Source organism: Lactuca serriola, chromosome 3 (genome assembly GCF_051521515.1).
Source record: "Lactuca serriola cultivar US96UC23 chromosome 3, Lser_US96UC23_V15, whole genome shotgun sequence".
Lineage (NCBI taxonomy): Eukaryota > Viridiplantae > Streptophyta > Magnoliopsida > Asterales > Asteraceae > Lactuca > Lactuca serriola.
Window position 1 is genome coordinate 36,017,703 of NC_136410.1, and position 21,333 is coordinate 36,039,035.

The following is a 21,333-nucleotide window of genomic DNA, read 5'->3' on the forward strand; positions in this document are numbered from 1 at the left end:
TTGACCCAAAGAGATAAGGTGATCGCGTATGCATCTCGACAACTAAAAGAGCATGAAAAGAACTACCCGACTCATGATTTGGAGTTGGCAGTGGTAGTTTTCGCCCTGAAGATATGGAGGCATTACCTCTATGGAACAAAGTGCAAATTATTCACTGATCATAAAAGTCTCCAATATCTCTTTAGTCAAAAGGAATTGAATATGAGACAACGACGTTGGCTAGAGTTACTTAAAGACTACGACTATGAGATACTTTACCACCCCGATAAAGCAAATGTTGTTGCTGATGCTCTCAGTCGGAAAGTCAATCTTGGAAGAAAAAGGCCAAGAGCGTTGAGAATAGAAGTTGTCTCGACAATTGTGGAGAGTATAAAGAAAGCTCAAAGGGAAGCTTCTGAAAAGAATGACCGGAAAGAGGAACGTTTGGGTAAAACGTTGGTGTTCGATACAAACGATCATGGACTGAAGGTATTCCAAGATCATATTTGGGGTACCTAAGTCAGGAGGAATAAGAGATCTTCTGATGGAAGAAGCTCACAAGACCATGTACTCCATTCATCCCGGTAGCACAAAGATGTATAGGGACCTGAAACCCTACTACTGGTGGCCGACGATGAAGCTCGACGCTGCGAAGTATGTGGCGGAGTGTGTGACCTATGCAAGAGTCAAGGCACAACATCAGAAAGAATACGGGAGTCTAGAACCTTTGCCTGTGCCTATGGGCAATTGGGAGGACATCACGATGGATTTTGTCACTAAACTGCCCAGGACAAAGAATGGTCACGACATGATTTGGGTGGTCGTTGATCGATTCACTAAGAGTGCGCATTTCATAGCAGCCAATGAGAAATGGTCTATGGAAAAGCTTGTGAATTCTTACGTGAAGGAAATTGTGAGGCTTCACGGTGTTCCGTTAACGATTGTGTCATATCGTGACAGTTGTTTCACCTCACGATTTTGGAAAAGTCTACAAGAGGAATTGGGTACCAAGTTGTGTTTAAGTACAACTTACCATCCGCAGAATGATGGTCAGAGCGAACGGACGATACAAACACTTGAAGATATGCTAAGAGCATGTACCCTAGAATTCCAAGGTAACTGGGATGAACATTTACCTTTGGTAGAATTTTCCTACAATAATAGTTTTCACTCGAGCATTAAGATGGCACCTTATCAAGCTTTGTACGGACAGAAGTGTCGTACGCCGTCTTGTTGGCTTGAGGCTGGGGAAAAGCAGTTTATGGGACCAGAGATAGTACATCAAACTGCTGAAAAGTTGAAAATAATTAGGGAGAGAATGTTAGCCGCTCAGGACCGTCAAAAGAGTTATGCTGACAAAAAGCGAAGACCGATGACTTTTGAAGTTGGAGATTCGGTTTTGCTTAAAGTCTCGTCGTGGAAGGGACTTATAAGATTTGGTAAAAGGGGAAAGTTAAGTCCAAGGTTTATTGGACCGTTTAAAGTTCTTCAGAGAATTGGGAACCAAACTTACAAGCTCGAACTACCCGAAGAACTGAATGGAATTCATAACACTTTTCATGTGTGTTACTTGAGGAAGTTCACGGGAGAAGTTCCCGACATAATTCTACTTTCGGAGTTAAGAATTAATGAAAACAAAAGGTTGATTGAAGAACCAGAGGCAATCGTTGACCGAAAGACTAAAAAGTTGCGACGTAAGATAGTTGAGTTAGTGCTTGTCCGATGGAAACACATGAATGGGTCAAATCTCACCTGGGAGACGGAGAGTGACATGATGAGTCGCTATCCGCATTTGTTTGCTGATGTGTGATTCCGGGGACGGAATCATCCTAAGGTGGGGAGAATTGTAACGCCCGTGTTTCTGGGCTTGCCATTTTTAGCAATGTAATAGTGTAGGTTAACCTTTGTAACCCAATTTGAAATAATAAAAATGTATTATTTGTGAATTATGTGAATTATGTGTGTGTTTTCTTAATTATTATAATTTAATTGAATTAAGAATAAAAATAAGCGTCAAAATGAAGTATTAGATAAAGTCGATATCTTTGCATAAAGTTGTAGTGGCCGAAATGAGGTTTCCGAATATATATAGAACGCCTAAATCTGACTTCGTATGAGGAAGCTATGATTTTCTGAAATTTCGACTTGGCAGTATGCAGCCCGAATACTCGATTTGAGATCGAGCGGCTTTTAGCCGAAACAATCTAAACGAGAATCGAAGATCTCGTTGTTAGTAGCGAAACAATGAAAAGTTAGGCGATAACGGACGTCGGACGAAGAAGTTATGAATTTATAATGAAGTTTTTCTGTCCCGGCCTTCTAAAAATAAATAATAAAAATAAAAATAAAAATTAGCTGACGGAGTCTAAATGAAAGTTGTAGAGTATGGTCTGACCTACGCGTGGATATAAAGAACGTCGAAAACGGAGCTCGTATGCGAAAGTTACGCAATTTAGAAGTTTGACGAGTCAAATTACGCCGAGCGTAATTTGAGTACACCCAACGTACTCAGAGGGATGCAACTTGTCTGACCAATACTCGAGTGCCACCAATCGACGCATGCAGTGACGTCAATGTACACCCAGCGTAACCTAATTATGCCCAGCGTACTGAGTACGCCCAACGTAAATTGAAATTACGGCCAACGTAATCCCAGACCCAGCAGCCTATAAATAGAAACCGAGATCAACCATTTTCTCTTGTTCAAACTCTTTCTTCTCACTAGTTTTTGCCTCGATTTGCGTGCCAATCATATCCCGAAGCCCTGGTATCATTTCCGAGCCCTGAAGCAAGTTCCGAAGCCCCGAGAATCCCGAGAAGTGAGATTTCCGAGCCGAAGCCCTGCCCGCGAGGAGCCCGATTTTTGTGAAGATCTTCCAGATCTTCGGAGAAACACTACTTCTGCAAGCCGTAGTGCTGCCCGATCATCTTCTGATCAAGTGAGTGTGTAGTCATTTTCTTCTAGCAGGCTCATAACCTGTAGGTGTTGTGAACGACGTGTTCACTGGTGTACTCTATCCCCCTCATGGTTGCCTTTAGGATATTTATTGCTAAGGAAGCCCCTTTGCAGTAATGTCCGTCCCGATGAAAATCCTAGATTAGGTCCCTTATAATAGATGTTGTTTTAGGGACGTAAAGTGAGGATAACGAGAATGGGTAATCAGATTATTGTTGATTGTTGAATTAAATATAATTATTTACTGTGGGTTGAAAACCCTACATGCTCACCAGGCTTCCAAGCCTGACCCACTCAGTTTATTTGTATTACAGGAAGTGGCGCAAGGGCATAAGATGGATGAATCATCAAGTTGTTTTGTTTACAATATGTATATATTTGTTGAATGACTTGTAATGTTATCGTTTATGTTTTATGGTCTGTATCAGAACATGACATCCCGATTTTGATTATGAAATGAAATTATATTTCTTTATGAAATGTTTTGATAAAAAATCTATTTTATCATGTTTTGTTTTTGGGAACAAATTCCGCATCTCTTTTAAAATCAAAAGGATTTACTATGAAAATGTTTAAAAAGCATAAATGAAACCGGTCTTTTGTGGCCGAGATTTTGGGGATGTCACAACGCCCCGCGTACTAGGTCAATCACCCCGTTGGTGGTCAATGCGAGGCGGAGTACGCCCAACGTACCGAAGGGGTACGCCCCGCGTATGCCTTCTGTGTGAGTTTCAGACTTTGGGCTTCGGGTATTGGGCCATCTGTTGGACTTTGATACTCATGTGGTTTATGTATTATAGGAAGACCAGGGGGTGACCTTGACATTTTGTATGAAAGTCCAGGAGGTGACTCCTGGCAATCTGTATGCAAGACTAGAGTCTGAAGTCTAGCAGTTAATTAGTTAAGTATTTGTAGATTGTATGCTAGTTGTCTTTGTGATGCTTGCGTGGAAGACCAGGAGGTGGCTCCTGACACTTGTCTGTAAGACCTAGGGTTCTGGCCCTTAGCCTGGCAAGGAAGACCATGATATGGCTCGTGGCATAATGGCAAGACTATGGTTGGCACATAGCATTTTCTATTGATTGTTGGATATGTATGATATGTATGGCTCGTATGATATGTATGGTATGTGGTATTTAGTGAACTCATTAACCTTTGTGCTTACAGTTTGTGGTTTATGGTTTCAGGTACTTTCGGTTCGAAAGGGAAGAGTCCAACTTGATCACAACGCATACACCTGTGTTTTCAGCAATTCGTGATTTTGGGATTTTACTTTGATAATTGTTTTACTTTGAAATGCTTTTAAATGTTTGATGTAACACCGAAAATTTCCAAACAAAATTTTCATTTAAAAATCACTTTAATTTCATTATCACAATCACAAAACCCCCAAATATCTAGTTATCAAAACACATGTTCATAAATTGTTTGAAACACAATCCAGGATCCTCCAAAACATATCTCCAACTCGTGTGTGTACAATCAAGCCGGTGCCTTCCCGTGATCCTGAGAAGTACCTGAAACACATAACACATAACACGGTAAGCACGAAGCTTAGTGAGTTCCCCAAAATAGCACACACATCTCATTATCCTCTCATGGCTATATTCAAATAAGACCCTCCGGTCAATGTGTCTTAGTGGAACCCTCCGGTCCTAACTTGGTAAGCTCAGAATAATACACAACATAAATCACAAAGACATAATGCAAGATATCACAATACTTAATATAAGCACATAATACCCTTCGGTCACACAAAGGTTACCACTTTAGGTAAGTATAGTGAGAAGACTCACCTTGTAACCAAGCAAAGAAACTGAATACCCCTCGACCAGTCTAATCCCCGCCTACATGTAATAAGCATCTCTAATTAACACTTAAAGATAACAACTCTAAATAAACTCATGATAGTCCCTCTTTAACTCATGAGATGGGTAAAAGACCATTTTACCCCTCCATGACCTCCATCCCTCAAGTTTGACCAAACCCTAAAGTCATCACTCGAGTCAACAGTCCATGTTGACCCAACTCGTCCGGTGCATCTATGTGACTCGTCGAGTCCCTTCGGTTCCTCAGAACCCTCATGAAAGTCCAACTCAACTCACCGAGTTGACCCATCAACTCGCCGAGTTACTGCGTGTTCAGTCTCATCGGGAAAACCCTAGCCTACTCGTCGAGTCAGCTTATTGACTCGGCGAGTCCATTCAGTTTGTATTATCATTCATACGTTTTAAGGCATTTCTACCACTCCGAACTCTAGATCTAGTCTCCCAAGGCTTGGATGTCACATAAAGCTTCGATCTTTACGTTCATGCATGACATATTTGCTCCATAATGCCATTACAAGCTCCAACAAGGGTTTGGTGCTTATAGGCTTGCCTCTAGCTCCATAAAGCTGGGGCCTTTGGGCTCACAAGACCTCCTACAATCTAGATCTGAGGTTTCAACCTCAAGATATGCCCAAGGGACTCAATAACACAAGAAGGATGGGGAAAAGCCCTAGAACTCCCCCAAACTAAGATCTCACAAGAAAAATGATCAAAATAACATTTTTTTACCTCAAACAGAAGCTATCCACTAAGAACCTCTATATCCAAACGTCCCTCCTTGCTCCAAGCCTTAATGCTTTCCTCTTCTTCTCTCGAGGTGCACCAAAATGCTCAAGATAGCCTCTCCTTCTCACACAACAAGCTAAAACTCAATTAGGGTTCTTCACAATGCTCAAGGGTGATGAGGGAGGCAGAAATAAGGGCTTAAGGCCCTTTAAATAGGACAAAAACACGGAGATTTAGGGTTTCCTCACACAACGCCAACTCGGCGAGTCGGCTCTTTGACTCGTCAAGTTGGTCATTAAACCCACGTGACCAATTCGACTCTACTCGACGAGTCGGGCATACAACTCGTCGAGTCACTCACTCAATCCCAAAATAAATATATAAATATTATACCTGAGAATCGAGATGTTACATTTGAATAAGGATAAATGAATGTTTGAATATATATTAAAAATGAAATTTCTACCCTATAATTTTATGGATGTTACAGACTATACTCATGCGCATTCACAATCATGTTTTCCACATTATACTATGATGTAACTGAATATTTAATAAATAAAAATGAAAAAATCTAGCTTAAAATTTGGGACGTAAAAAAAACGCAAAACAACAAAATATTTTATGTGTTTCGAATTTGAAAATGGTCTAACTTATAAATTGTCATTCTTGAATTATCCAAATTCGATTTTGTGATACCACATACAATAAGGTCAAAATCATAGATTTTGAAAGTAATTACAATCACGATTTTTGAATTTTCCAAGTTTATATTCATATTCTTAGACCCAATATCTAACAACTTTCCTTGAAATCCAAAATACAAAAAACTTGTCTGAAGGATTTATGAAATGGTATAATTTGGATAAATCAACGTTCCTTTTTATAAATCCGATAAAATATAAGAAGCATAACAACATGCGTTAAGTGAATTGTAATAGAAATGTTAAAAATATAGCAGTTTCTAACTCCAAAATCAGGAGTTTCGAAGTGCAAAACTAACATATAAATACTTAAAGAAAAAACAAGTTTATCTAATCGAATATATATTCCGATATAATGGCATGAAAATGTGTCATTGTGTTGCAATAAAGGTCAATGAGGCAACGGACAAGGGCGTTTATTTTTTCATATGTAACATATAAATAAAAAAAACTATTTTATATATTATATATGTTTGAAATCCAAATTTCTTTAAAAAATGTCTAAAATTTGAGTCAATTACATATTATCGGTAGTTATTTTTATGATTATCCAAAATTTATACATGACATATTTAGTACGGTTTTACTTTTACACTTTGGTAACATCTACTCTAATAAATGGAATTTTTTTTAACACATGTTACATTCTTATTGATTTGACCACATGTCATTTTGTGGTTATTTTAAATTAAAGTTTTTCCACATGTGATATAAATTTCATTAATTGACTTTACTTCTAATTTTTAAATTAAAGCCTTATTAGTTTTCTTTGTTTATTTATCTAAATTATTTGTTTAAATATAAAAGAGAAAAAAAAACATTTTATTTTAATAATTCAATATTTTTTTAATTTTTCACATAAAGTTAAACTTCTCAAATGAATTTCATATTTATTTTTCTTTTAAATCAATTAGTCTTACACCTAGTTTATTTATATATATTAAATACTCTTTCGAGAAAAGAACAATTATATACTAGTATTAAATAAGCTAAATAGTTATCGAATGTTTGGAAGAAAGGTACCCTTATATTTATTGAGAAATCAAAACAAAATAAAAGGTTATTGCATACTCATTACTTAAGTGCTTTTGACTCGCTCTTTTTCCGTCGATTCGGAAAACACACTGAGTCACTGAACACAAACACCGTTTCTCTTCGCCCATCGCGAATCTCAACACCATGGCTCCCGGTTCTCAGGCACCCGCAGATGTTCCAGCCGGCAGATCCGGCGGAAAAATCTTGAAAGCGAGGAGAATTGCTGCTAGGAAGACCCCATACGACCGCCCAACTCCGCCTCAGCCTGAGCCTCCACTTCTGCAATCAGAAAGCCCTAGTTGGCTCGGTGGACTTGTTTTTCCGGCTAAGTTTGTTGCTGGTGGTGCTAGCAAAATTTTATCTTCGTTTTGGAACCCCAAGACTTGGGCCGCGGCTTCCTCCTCCTCTTCTTCGGACAGTGATTCCGAATCAGGTAGATAATCTTATTTTGGGGTTTCTTTTAATGTGTTTTAATTAATTGTGTTTTTCATAGTATAATTGTTCCAAATTAGGAGTTTTGTTTAGCGCGAAACAACCCAATGTCCTCGAATCACAACTCACAGTATTTTTCCCTTGAATCTTTCTGAATTTTGAAAAACTGTCGTTATGGTATGGAGGGAATGTTATTCATCAGATTTAGTTATAAATGCATGTTATTCTTTTAGTATGCGTATCTATCATATAACCAGCCTTATTTGCGCTAGTGATTGTTATAGAATTTGAGAACACATCACACATTTGTTGGAGAAAGTTTTATCAAAGTTCATTTTGTGAAGAGGAATAAGGAAACACAATGTTAGTACGGAAGAAATTTAAGTAACACTATTTCAATAAACTTGAAAATCTGGGTAATTTATGAATTTGATATTGTTATCTTTTGCAGAAGATGATTCTCGAGATGATGCAAACCCTTCTGATGGGGCAATGGAGTTGAATCAGAATCAGGTATCTGTTCTCTTCTTTATTCTCATCATCTGTTCCATATGCAGTGATATCACTTCAGAGTGTAAAGTAAACCACTTATTATGAACTTTATAACTGAAATTTGCATCACAAATATTTTAACTCTATTTGTTACATCAGCAAAAGGATAGTTCATCTCAGAAGGGGGAAATTTTGCATTTAGTTGAGCAGCTACTTATGATTGAACGATATTCAAGGTATGTTTTGCTCAATTTTTTTTTTGGTATTACTTCATATAAGCTTTATGCTCACAGATAATTTCATAATTTCTACAGGGAAGAGTGTGATAAGTTAATAGAGATTATCAATTCGCGAGTTGTAGATTATGCAGGACCAAGCATACTTCATAGCAGGAGTAACAATGGTAAATCCAGAAGCATCTGAAACATTTTCATATCTACTAAATTTCTTTGATATGATTATGAACAAATAGTTATTTTTAACCAGAGACCCAAGCTATCATAGAAGCAAGAAAGTGGGTTGCAGAGAGTAAAGTTAGATCTGGTAAAAAGTCAGATTTGGACAATGGACTTTATGCTCTTAAGTATATTATGACACCACAGGTTAATCTTAATCCCTCACATGCATATTCTTTAAATATATGTATATGTATATGTGAATATATTTTATACTTTTTGTTCATATCCAGGCTACTGAAGAAGAAGGGTCGCCAGTTGAAGTGGCAAAATCATATATGAGAACTCGTCCAGCATGGGCATCTCCTTTAAGACGTGATAATTCATTAAGTCCATCTCCATTGACAGATCTGTTCAAGGAAAGAACACCCTATTCTTCTGATGCTGGAATTTCTTTCCAATCAACAAAGGTGATATAGAATATTCTTTAATCATATTTGTAAATCGTTAAGTTATCTAATTTTTTTTTTTTTAAAATAAATTGTACAGAGGGATTATCTTTCTGGTGGATCATGGAACATTGAGGATGAAATACGCAAAGTGCGATCAAAGGCAAGTGAAGATTTGCTAAACAGCCATCATTCTTCCATGAAACATCATCTACAACATTCCTTGGATAATGACAAGCCGAATGAAATTGTGGACCTGACTGCTGAAGGTATGGTTGCTTTCAGATTATTTGAAAAAAAAAAGATACTAATTTAATCTTTTGTTGTTTAGGCAATAAGAAAGAAATGAGGGGTGTTAGTGAAGGGAATGGAATGGAGAATGAAGAGGGGAATGGAGTGGAGAATGATAATGAAAATGATGAGGTGGAAAATAATTGTTTTTTATCGACAGAATCAGTGGAAGTACCAGTTAATAATTCTCAGGACATCTTTAATGGTGAAGACGAAAGTTTGGTTGCAAAAGAAAAGGCAGATGGAATGGCTGAAAACCGAATGCTGACTAGAGGTAGAGGTAGAGGAAGAGGGAGAGGAAGAGGAAGAGCCAAGTGACTCAATCTGAATGTAGTCAGGTCAGTTGATGAGGAAAAGACAAAGTTTGTGTTCATTTATTTGTAAGGTAGAGTAGATATAGACTCTCTTGTTGTTAAGCTCCTGTATTATCTATTATTATGTCATTGTTATCAGTTATGTATAACTGACTTGACTAATTTAGTGTTTCACAGACTGTCTGACCATTTGTAATTGAAAACAAATCGTATTGTAGCCTTGTAGGCGTACTAGCTGATTTCATGTATTGTAACTTTTTTATTTTTTTTATTTTTTATGCAACTTTCAGTTTTGTTTTTGGTAGTTATAGTTGCCTGCATATTAGGGATGTATTACATTTTTAAAAATAGATGAAAAGTTATTGATGGATTTGAATTCAGAAGATTCTCTATGTACTATCTGTAATCATCAAAAAGCATTTAAGAGATTGATTAATAAATCAATTACTTTGTTAGAAAATAAATGATTTACTATTAATCATTTAATATCAAACATACACTTTAATAAAGAGAAAAGAAATAGCAAAGTAGACGTTATTCGTAAACTTAATGGTTAAAAGGTAAAGTTATTGAAAACTTGATCTGGATGGCACACCACATTTTCTGAACCACTAACATGCATGTTGAATAGAAACACAAAATAATTTACAAAACCTTGGATTATGTAAAAATAAAAAATGTCTAAGCCATTCACAGCTAATTAATTATTGCTCACAAAACAAAACTATAATAATATTTAGCTGAACGGTATTCAGCTCGTCCCCTACGTACTTATTTTGCTAACCTACGAGGTACCTAATGACGCTCCTCTAAAGAAATAAAAAACTGTTTAGACAACTAACTCTTATAAAGCAAGAGCTAAGAGGACGAGAAAAAGACCAAACATTGATTACAAAACTTTCCTAACTCACATTCACATTTCTATACACATACACATTTATCATCTATTTACAACGCTGATTTTTTATCACTCCACATACTGTTCAAGACATTGTTTTAAGTTCTGAAGTGTAACAGGCTTTGTAATGAATGAATCCATACCATTCTCAAAACACTCTTCTCCACTTTCCGACATTGCGTTTGCTGTCATCTACTCAGTCAACAATTAATAAAACTTTTCGTTAGTCATATAGTAAAACTCAAGGGCATTTTAGACATTTCTTGGTTGTTTGGTACTTACTGCAACGATGGGAATTCTCTTTCTGGATATTTGGTTGTGAAAAGGAGAATCATGATCATGATCATGTGGTTCTGGTTCCACTCCAGCCTTCCTTGCTTCATCCCAATTCCCGGTTTTTTCATATGAACGAATCAGTCTCGTAGCTTCAAGCCCATCCATTACAGGCATGCATACATCCTGCACATTCATTTAGCGATCATGATTTTTTTTTTTATAAAATTAATTTGATTGATATGAAGATATATAGTAGTAACAATACCATAAGAATGAGATCATAAGGGCAATTCTGAACAGCACGAACAGCTTCAGCTCCATTATTCACAACATCCATGTCTTGATTCAACTGTCTCATCATCCTCCTTGCCACCATCACATTCACCATATGATCTTCCACAAGAAGAATTTTAGGTTTTCTTGTTGACCTGCCATTGCCAACGTCTTCCTGGTTACCAACACTACTACTACACTCTGAGCTTCTATTTGAATCCTTTCTTGCCTCCCATGTGTCACATAAATCTGTTTTTGAAGAAGGCGAACATGAAGCAACGACTATGGAGGCCGTATTTTCATTCTCTGAGTTACATTTCGAACAACTTTCAGGTTCCGATGAGGTATCAAAACAAGAGGAATCGTCATCCATGGAATTAATCTCTTTGAGAGCAACTTTACTCGAAGGAATGGAATACAAATTCTCCGGAAGCACACTGATTCTGTCTTTAGAAGAGAACACGGAGCCTAACGTGTGTGGCTTGAATTGGAAAAAGCCACAAGTGATGTCTTCATCTTCAGACTCGTCGTTATCGGCCATGTCGCCAAACTCATCAGTATCATCTGAACCATCACATGGATGTGAAAGTTTATGAGGTAAAATGAAAGTAAATGTAGATCCACAATGTTCTTTACTCGATACAGTCAGATGCCCTCCCATCAGCTCAACCTGCGATAAATCACGGATTTTAGGTCAAAACCAATTTCGTTTTCTCACATTTAGATTCCGATTCCGAATCCAATCTAGAATCATTACCAATTGTTTGCAGATAGCTAAACCTAATCCAGTCCCACCGTATTTCCTAGCCGTATCTGCTCCAGCTTGCATGTATTTTTTGAATAAATTGGGCAATGCAGTTTCTGACATCAAATCGATGAATAAAATATTATAGTTAACATGATTACTAAAGCTACGAAAATGAGAAATTAGAAATTTTAAAGGAAAGGTACCTGGTATTCCTATTCCTGTATCTTTAATATCACAGCGTATCCAGACTACTGTTTCATGCGATTGAGGTTCATTCTCCACATGTCCGTTTAACAGGAGATCGCTTTTTGTTGGAATCGATGAGTCATCTGTGTTTATATTCTTCGGTTCTTGTTGGCCTTCAGGATATGGATCTGCTATTACGTATAGATTTATCTCAACCTTCCCTTGGTGAGTGAACTTGATAGCATTGCTGCACAAAATCAATGTGTTTAGAACTTGGAGTGTATGGTGCATTTTGACCTGTGTTAGAAATACCTGATCAAGTTGGTGAGAATCTGTCGAATCCGTAGAACATCACCAATAATCTGAAATTTTTTAACAAATGTTAACATAAATGTTTTCTTTTTTGTAGCAAATTGTATCAGTATTAGAGATTAAACCTCCAATGGGACATCATCTGCTACGTGTCCTTCCAAAATCAACATCTTTTTCAACGATGCAGCTGCAGTTTGAAGAACATGCTTGATTACTTCTCTAGGCCTGAATTTTGTAGCCTCCAGCTTCATAACTCCTGAAAATAATCTTAACTTTTAAATGCTACACAGTATAAAAATGGGGTTTGAACTTCAGTCTATTAAAAAATATATATACCAATTATAAAGGGATGAAAAATAACCTGACTCGACTTTGGAAAGGTCAAGAATGTCATTTATAAGTTGAAGAACTAAATCACCAGAAGATAACATAACACCCAAGAGTTGTTTCTGATCCTTATCGAGTTTTGTAGTTGATAAAATCTCTGCCATGCTAACGACCCCGGATAATGGAGATCTTATCTCATGCGACATGGTTGCCAACATTTGTTTTGCTCTCATTGTTTCCTCTAAAAGAAATTGATTTAGGCAAAATGTTCGATAAACCATTTTTATATATAAAAAAATAAAATAAAATTTATAAGGTTTAAGAGAAAGAAAGCTTACCAACCTGTAATATGAATAGTTTTATTAAGTTCTGTCTCTTTAGCCTTCTGCACGGCTATTTCTTCCCGAAGTTTTGCCATCTTTTCTCTCTTTTTTACCTGTCACATGATAAAAAAAATATATCAAACTATAAAACTGAATTGGGTAGATTTTTATAAGTAAAATGTTGTAATAAGAAGATGCTATAATAAACAAATGAAAGAAAGTACCTGATCAGTGATTTCCATGCCCATGTAATTTACACCAATTTTCTCTCCATCTTTGCTGAAAACAGGTTCAACATATATTAAAAATGTTTTGGCACCAAATAATTCGGTCTCAAAAGTTATTTCTCTTTTTCCTGGTAATCCTTTTTCAAGAACTTCTCTTTTGAAGTCTTGGGATTCCTTTACACCGCCACCTTTGAATATTTCTACATCTGTTTTCCCGATTATATCCTGTGCATAGTATTAGGGAAAAAAACAAAAGACATGGTTCAAAAATCTATTAACTTACAACAAATAATAACTTTGAATTAATAAATTTGATGATCATCATATTACCTCTTCTCGTAAACTTGGAAAATGATTATAAATGAAGCGATATCGCAACTCGTTGTCCTGAGATATTACAATCATAATGTAAAAAGGGCAAAAAGAGGAACAAAATAAAAAGAGCTTGAGTGAAATCAAATTACCTGATGGCCAATAACAACGGGTGCATTTTGAAGAACAAAATGTAAAAAATTATCAGCTCTTTTCAAGATCTGGGACAGTTCTTCAACAGGGGATGATTGTTTTTCAAGGTTTTCAATGCTTTCCTCCAACTTTTCCAAAAGTATATGCTCTCTCTGAACACTTTCTTCCAACAATTTTCCCAAATGCAATGCCTTTTGCTTCCAATATATAACTGTATCATATTCAGCATCTATTTCTACCCGTTTATCTTCAACAATAACATCATTTCTTTTCTTGGGTACATCTTGAAATATTTCATAAACTCCATCCAGCACAGATACCGGACGTTTATCACCTTCAAAACTTTCCTCAAAACGATGTTGTTCAAAGATTTCTAATTTTTTAAGCTGAACTTCATGTTGTTGTTTGCTCAAGTTTTCAAGCTCTTCCCTCAAAAGTCTCACAGCATTTTCTTGTTTATATTCCCAGTTTTTTACAAGGTAAGCTAACTGTGAGGACCCTTTTTCACTGTAACTTGTGAGTTCTACTAACCTTTTGAAGTCAACTATACTAGGCTCTTCAATGAAGGCAAGATCCTCTAACATATCTTCATGGAGTCCTGGTTTTTCTACATTGAACTTTTTTCCAGCTTCATCAATGTCTTCAGGCCACATTGAAGAGAGGACTTCAACCTCCATATCTTCAACATGATCATCCTCCATCTCGCTCACCATTTTAGAACAACAACAACAACAATAATAATAATAATAATACAAAAAGTATCGATGTCTGTTTTCTTTGAGGAAATTGTGATTTTGAGTATCAATGAAGTCTATTCGCAATTAACAGATTGTTTCTGCAGATTGAAATTTATGAAATCACGATCGAGAGAAGTTTACCAACAGAAGGGGAAAATGTAATTGGAGAAGCATGATACTCACCATTGACATGATCCGCAAATTCGAAATGAAAGAAGAAGAATCATCGATACTTGTCAAAATTCTGCAAAAATGGCGGAAACCGATAAAATTTACCGACTGGAGAAGGAATGATTGAAACGCGATAATCATTTCCACGAATAAGTTTTGTTTATCGGATGCCACTTAGATCAGAAAAGCGAAAGAAGTTGAGATTGGGGAAAATCCATCTGGCCTTGCGATTCATGTCATCTCGTCAGCCTCTGTAACCCCCTTTTTTCACTGTAGATCTGGAAAGTATCTTAGAAGTGCTCAGTCAATGAATAAACAAAAGAAAAACAAGTTTACTTAATTCAATTAATCATAGAGAGAGAGAATGTGGAGAGACAAACCATGTGAGAGGGAAAGAAAAACAATTGTGGAAGAGCAGAGAAGAGTAGAAGCTCAAAAGGCCATGTGCATTTGAAAACAATTTATATATATAGTATATAAGATGACACACAATACTGAATTGAATGAGAGGTTTTTATATTGTCGAGAAGTTTTTTTATTGCTTATTCGAGAATCTCTCACAGACATTTATACAAACACATTATGTTCATTCATCATTTACACAGACACAAACACAAACACAAACACACACACACACACTGAAAACACCTACACTCTGTTCCAATTTAATTCTTTGTGGAGAACATGCATGTAGATGGATGGGAAATTGTTAATTGATAATGGGGTTTTCTTTATCGCTTTTCCTGGATGTACTCCATCAATCAAAACGCAATATCCAAACATAGGGGAGGTATAAAATATTGCATAAACAGGAAGAGATTACCAAAGGTTGGATTTTTTAAATTGGCAGGCAAAGGCATACCAGGCTGTTCCCCGCCACCTTCCCAGGTTGACGCATATCCAGGGCGCGTTCGGATCCACGCGCTTACTTGGAGGCTGCCCTTTATTTTGGCCCTTATTATCAGCCACTTTAAACTCCAACAAAGAACTGCTTTTTTACCCCATTTTACTTCAATCCATATCAGTAAAAATCAAACGCTGTAAATGTAAATGACACGTCCACGGGTTGTAATTTGCAAAACTATCAGTCCGTTTATTATAGATACTGAATTGTAAAAATAATAAACATGTCATGTGTATAAATTTCTAACACATTTAGTTAAACGAGTTAAATTGTACTGTCATTTTAAAATCCGTTTAACAATGAAACAAAAAACAACCCAAGCCAATATGCACATTGTCACATGTGATTAACTTATTCTAAATGAAAACGAATAAAAAATTATGCTTGTTTGAGTTGATAACATATTTTGTCGTTTTTTGACTTTATAGATAATTACAACTGATTCTATAACATGATTTTATGAAAAAGGACAGATTGCAATTTTTTGTCTGGGCTATTCCTTCATCAGCATGTCTACTCAATCGGCACTTAATTTTTTAGCATTGGAATCCGTAATAATAAGTTTTTACCGACTAAGTTTGAATTTTCAAAATTAATGAATTCTATAAAAAAAAAAAATCTTGTGCGAGTCACATGTATTACAGCATTTATAATAGCCTAGTAGGAGCTCATCACATGTATTAAAGCATCTACTATAAAAGTTTATGTTTTTTCCTCAAATAAGCTTTTCAAAATCATAATTATAATATATATATATATATATATATATATATATATATATATATATATATATATATATATATATATATATATATATACATGGCTTTTTATATTTTGGTAGGACTCGCATATAAGTTTTGTTAATGACTTTACTATACTTGAGATAATGACATAAATAAATTTTGTAAAACTGTTTTTCAATCGCGAATGCTCTTAAAAATGATTACCGTGATGTTTTTTTTTTTTTTTTTTTTTTTTTTGACTTTTATGTATATGTATGCGGTTGGAAAAATATTCGGAAAAAAATGTTTATTTTTTAAAAGACAAAAAGAAAAAAAAACTTTTGACTTCTTTTTCCACATAAAAAAATAGCTTATGATTTTGGAAAATATTTTATAAGCTCCAAGGGTGAGAATGATGCGGTTTTATACGAGTTTTGACTAAAACCAAACCTAAATCTGCATATTTCGGTTTTGTTGTTTTCAAAACTAAAACCACTTTAAATCGTATGGTTGTAATTTTTCAGATTTAACCAATATGTTTTGATTTTTCTAAACTCAAACCACAATTATAAAATTTTATAAACCAAAACCGCAACTATAAAATTATATACTACAAAAAGAAAATTTGGTCTCCTAAATTAATATGGAATCAAACTCCAAATCTTAAGGTTTCTATGTCGTAATTGTTATTTTATAGATGAATAAACTAAATGTTTTTATTTTATATCCCCTCAATCCATGTTAGATTAGATGTAACGTAGTGTAGAAGTTTACAAATGGATCAATATAGTTATAAACAGAGAGGAAGGCGGATTTTTACTACCACAAGTAAAATCAAGTAAACTAAGCTCATGTAGTGTAGAAGTTTACAAATGAATCAATACGTTTATAAATAGAGAGGAAAAAAGATTTTAACTACAAGAACTAAAATCAAGTAAACTAAGCTAAAAAGATTCGAATAAAAAGATTCAAACACAATACCTCAAATTCATATGTTTAACACCTTAACTAATTCGTTATGGTGCTAATTGCTATAGGATTACGTAGATTTATATACACCTTCTGTAAATTAAATATATTTATAAGCATTTTAGACAAATATGAAATCGGTGAGATTTGTGTTTTTATTTCCTAATTCCTAAAATCAAAGCGATCTAAATAGTTCGGTTTTTGAAAAAGTAGAAACCAACCCATCGGATTTTTGTTTGGTTCCATTTTTTGATCTCGACTTTTTGTTTTGTTTTTTTTAGTTTTTTTTTTTTTTTTTTTTTGGAGAGTTTTTCTTTACGGTTCGGTTTTTGCTTTCTAACCCTAATGTCATATTTCTTTTTTCACTATCACCCCTGTCGGCGCCGCAATTGCAACTGTCACTGCCACCACCACCGCCGTTGTCGCCATCACTGCCACTGCCTCCACTTCTACCATTTATGCTACTACCTCCACCACAACCAGCACGCGAACTTTAAAAAACAAGCAATTTTTTAGTGAAGATTTGGAAACAAACTTTTGATCAACATTTTATTCCGCTGATATAGAAAAAACCGAAAATATTTATCTTTAAAAAAACAAACACCACCTATATATATATAAAAGAAATAACATGTTTTCATACACCTTTTATTGTGTTATCATATTTCTATGTACTTTTATTATTACATTGTGGTAGCGTTATTTAGTATTTAGAAGAGAATGAATTATCCAATTAAACAATTTTGATTAAATTGTATGGTTTGAATATTTGGATTGGTTTGAACATAAACCAAATTAGCATTTTTAATTTCTAATTGGTTTTGGTTATTTAAATGAAAACTGAATAATCCAAAAAAAATCAAATTAAAATATTTTATATTTTTGCTTATATTTGTAGTTTTAGTATATATAGGGTATACATTTAAGATTTTTTTAATATATTATTATTTACTAATGCAAAGTTGGTTTATTTTCCTAAAATAAATTTGAAAAAAAGACCCGTAACCAAAGTCCAAAACCGTCAAAAACCCAAAACCCATATATCAGTTGGCCTAATTTGAAATCATTATCATTTTAGTGTTCAAATTTGAACATGAATCGTCTCTCACATGGAAAGGAATCAAAGGATCCTCTATCCTCGTTCATCGCTCACAATTCACTTGTACTCGTACGAGTACAGAAACATGCTTGAAAAATTCCTCGATCTCTAAATCTGGTTTGGTGCTTAATTCCTCAGTTGCCGATATTTTTTGTTTTGTGTTTGTGATGTTCGTGACCTACACTATCTGCCTTTGTGGATAAATTGTGCATTTGATTTTTGGATAAAAATTTGGGTAATACTATATAGAAGAGAAACAACAGAATTGAGAGTTGAGACTTTAGCCTTTTAAAGAGCTATATATGCTTGGCTTTTCTTATAAACAAATCATAGTTCTTGTACGAGTGCAAAAGAAAAGCATTGTACAAAAATGGATTGTTCTTTTCCCTGTACTTGGATCAGTTTTTGAAGCAATAATGTAGAACTGCATATAAATTTATAAAACAATTGTTTGAATATCAATTTAACTAAACATGTTGATCAATATTTGGGTCCATTGTGTAAACTACTAACATATGAAACAAATATCTACTTTTACACATGTTTTAATTATTTTGGTATTTTTCAATTGTAGGTATACTAACATGAACCAAGATCAACACAAGATACAAACACAAGTCAGTATAAACCAGATTATGTAAAAAAAAAGGCGAATGAATAAGAGATCTAGTGGTTGGGACCTACTTTTACATGTGTTTTAATCAGTTAGGCCCTTTTATTGTAACTTTTTGTTTTTGTATGTTGATGTAAACTCTATTTAAGATTTATATATAGCAGGAGTTTCATAATTTTCAAAATTAATAATTTTTATTACAATAATAATTAAAAATTTTAAATTGTATTTAATTTGCAAATTTTAATCATTAAGGTCCAAAATAACATTTTAAATAATGAATATTATATATGTAACATAATGTTTTAGTCGATATAAATATTTATTATTTATTGTTAGATAATATATTTAATAGGTTAAATTAAATGTCATCTTGTTAGATAATCTAAAATTAATATAATTTTAAATAATAAAAATCTTGAGAGTTTAATATTACATTCACTTACTTATTTTAAATAACATATATACAGTTCTAAAGACGTGTACTACAACGAGATTTTTATAGATTTAAAAAAAAAAACTTTGTTTCGGAAGGATTTTACAATTTGTTTGTGCTCTTTAGAAGTTAAGATTTACGGTTTCAATTCTTTATAATGGTGGTTGTCGGAGAATACATAGAGAAAGAGGAAAAGGAAGATGGAAGAAAGGGATAACGAGGTGATTGTGGGTGTGAGTGTGATGACATGTTCGACAAAAGTAGCTAGTAGTTGATAACCAATAACTTGTAGCTAGAATCTCGAAATTTTTATTTATATAAGAGTGTTCGGTACAAATAGCTAGAAACTTTTGAAATATATAAAACTAGGTTATAACTCGTGTACTACACGAGACAACGTAAAATAACTTTGAAATTTAATAAACCTTAAAAATAACAATACATTTTGTCAACAGTAACGTGCAAGATAGTAAAAGGGTATTAGCCCTTAATCATAGATAAGAAACAAAAAATAGTCATAAAGGAATTCCTATATATGATAACAAAGAAATTGAATGACTAAATGTTGATTCCACGCTTTGATCTTCAAATACTTCAACGATGTTCTTCAATTTTGAATATGTTTATGATCTCTAAAATTTGTCCTTTTTTTATTGCAAAATGTAACATATTGGATATCAATGAGGATGTCATTTATTTGTAGGATTCTAGAAATCCTTCTCGTCGGGTCACAAATATAGCATTGTCGTGCGTGTATCATCGCTTTTTTGCATTCTGGTCGAAGTAAGAGGATTGACCGCTCCGCGAAAATGGATTTGTCATGACACGTCTTCTTGATTTTTGGCAACTTTATGATTTTGATCCTTATCAACTCCATATTTTCCTTATACTCTTAAACTAAGAATTTATTTGTAAAAATATGATTTCAAAGGAGTAATAAAACCATGAATTTAAAGGAGTAATAAAAGAAAAAAAAATGTAAAACCATGAATTTAAATGAGTAATAAAAAAAGTATTTACCTCATAGAAATCCCAATTATCCAAGGTCTCTCAATAGCCCAAAAGTAATTGTTCATGGTGTTTGCACACGAAAAAATAATTGTGTTTTATAGTCCAAGAACAGTCATAAAATGAAGTAGACTGCTTTTTATAGTAGGTTGCAATAAAAAAGATATTTTTCAGAAAGATTATACGAACCCAAAACATGTGGAACATTCCAAAATTCATGACCAAAAATTTCATTTTTAATTATTAAATAAAACCATAGCTATCCAAACATCTGTCAAAACATAAGTCAAAGTATTCAGAACATCACAATCAGAGTATCCATATCAAAAACATCAGAGTAAACTGTTGGATTAGGTGTCTAAGCCTATAACTATATTTGGTATGTACTTGATTTAATTATGAACATGGTCCTTTTGGGTTGTCTTCACTAATGCAACTTGACAGGATGACAAGTGGAAAGAGAGTAGGATTTATTATATGAATAATAAATTGGTACTAAAAATGATTTTATTAATATATTATAAGATTAATATATTATTTGGAAATCATATTATTAATTAGTAATTAATCAGAAATTAATCTATTATTAATTTTGGGATTAAAGGAACTGATTAATAATGAAGGGACTGGTTTTGCAAATAATTGATAGTTGCAAAATGGGTTGATGGACTCCATAAAGTGGAGTGGACGAAATCCTATAGGGAGGCCCTATAGATTTCGTCCAAGGGCTCTAAAGAGGGGATCCATGGGCTGCTTGGTGCCTAGGCAAGGTATTCGGGTTTCCACCTGAAAACCCTAGCAGCCACAAATATTTAAAGACCCAAGATTTTCGGCCCTAAGCATTCTAAAAAGAACCCTGGCCGATTTTCCTTACCTCTCCTACTCATCCTTTGCATTGAGTGTTTGTGACTCCATTAGAGGTGCAACAATTGGGGCACTAGGCTTTCAGAAGTCAATGATTGTTCTTATTATTGCTACATAACAAGAGAGGTAACATCTAAACCCTAATTTATATGTCAATTTCGAAATGTTATATG

General features: G+C 34.3%; 2 protein-coding genes and 1 long non-coding RNA gene across 5 annotated transcripts; 2 read left to right on the forward strand and 1 right to left on the reverse strand.

The window, feature by feature from the left end:
* The first annotated feature begins 7,265 nt into the window (after positions 1-7,265).
* LOC145091904 (protein KAKU4-like) lies at positions 7,266-9,751 on the forward strand. The gene is made up of 8 exons (XM_079029728.1): positions 7,266-7,662; positions 8,113-8,174; positions 8,313-8,389; positions 8,468-8,556; positions 8,640-8,755; positions 8,842-9,018; positions 9,098-9,266; positions 9,329-9,751. Exons 1-8 carry the CDS (start codon positions 7,374-7,376, stop codon positions 9,604-9,606), a joined length of 1,257 nt encoding a protein of 418 aa, XP_078885854.1. The 5' UTR covers positions 7,266-7,373; the 3' UTR covers positions 9,607-9,751.
* Positions 9,752-10,243: 492 nt separating this feature from the next.
* On the reverse strand, positions 10,244-15,481 carry LOC145091905 (histidine kinase 5-like). Of its 3 annotated transcripts, none has more exons than XM_079029730.1 (13): positions 14,926-15,481; positions 13,637-14,823; positions 13,503-13,559; positions 13,170-13,397; positions 12,965-13,058; positions 12,657-12,863; positions 12,421-12,551; positions 12,296-12,345; positions 12,001-12,230; positions 11,807-11,910; positions 11,042-11,719; positions 10,783-10,959; positions 10,244-10,692 (listed from the first exon to the last, which is right to left on the reverse strand). In XM_079029730.1, the coding sequence occupies exons 2-13, from the start codon at positions 14,348-14,350 to the stop codon at positions 10,570-10,572; spliced, it is 2,793 nt and encodes a 930-aa protein (XP_078885856.1). In that variant the 5' UTR covers positions 14,351-14,823; positions 14,926-15,481; the 3' UTR covers positions 10,244-10,569. The 3 variants fall into 3 exon arrangements, with proteins under 3 accessions (XP_078885856.1, XP_078885858.1, XP_078885855.1); XM_079029732.1 differs by having other exon boundaries at positions 13,637-14,472; positions 14,558-15,481; XM_079029729.1 differs by having other exon boundaries at positions 13,637-15,481.
* On the forward strand, positions 12,175-12,609 carry LOC145091906 (uncharacterized). The gene is made up of 2 exons (XR_013702368.1): positions 12,175-12,307; positions 12,393-12,609. It is a non-coding gene; the product is annotated as an uncharacterized LOC145091906 (long non-coding RNA).
* Positions 15,482-21,333: the final 5,852 nt, after the last annotated feature.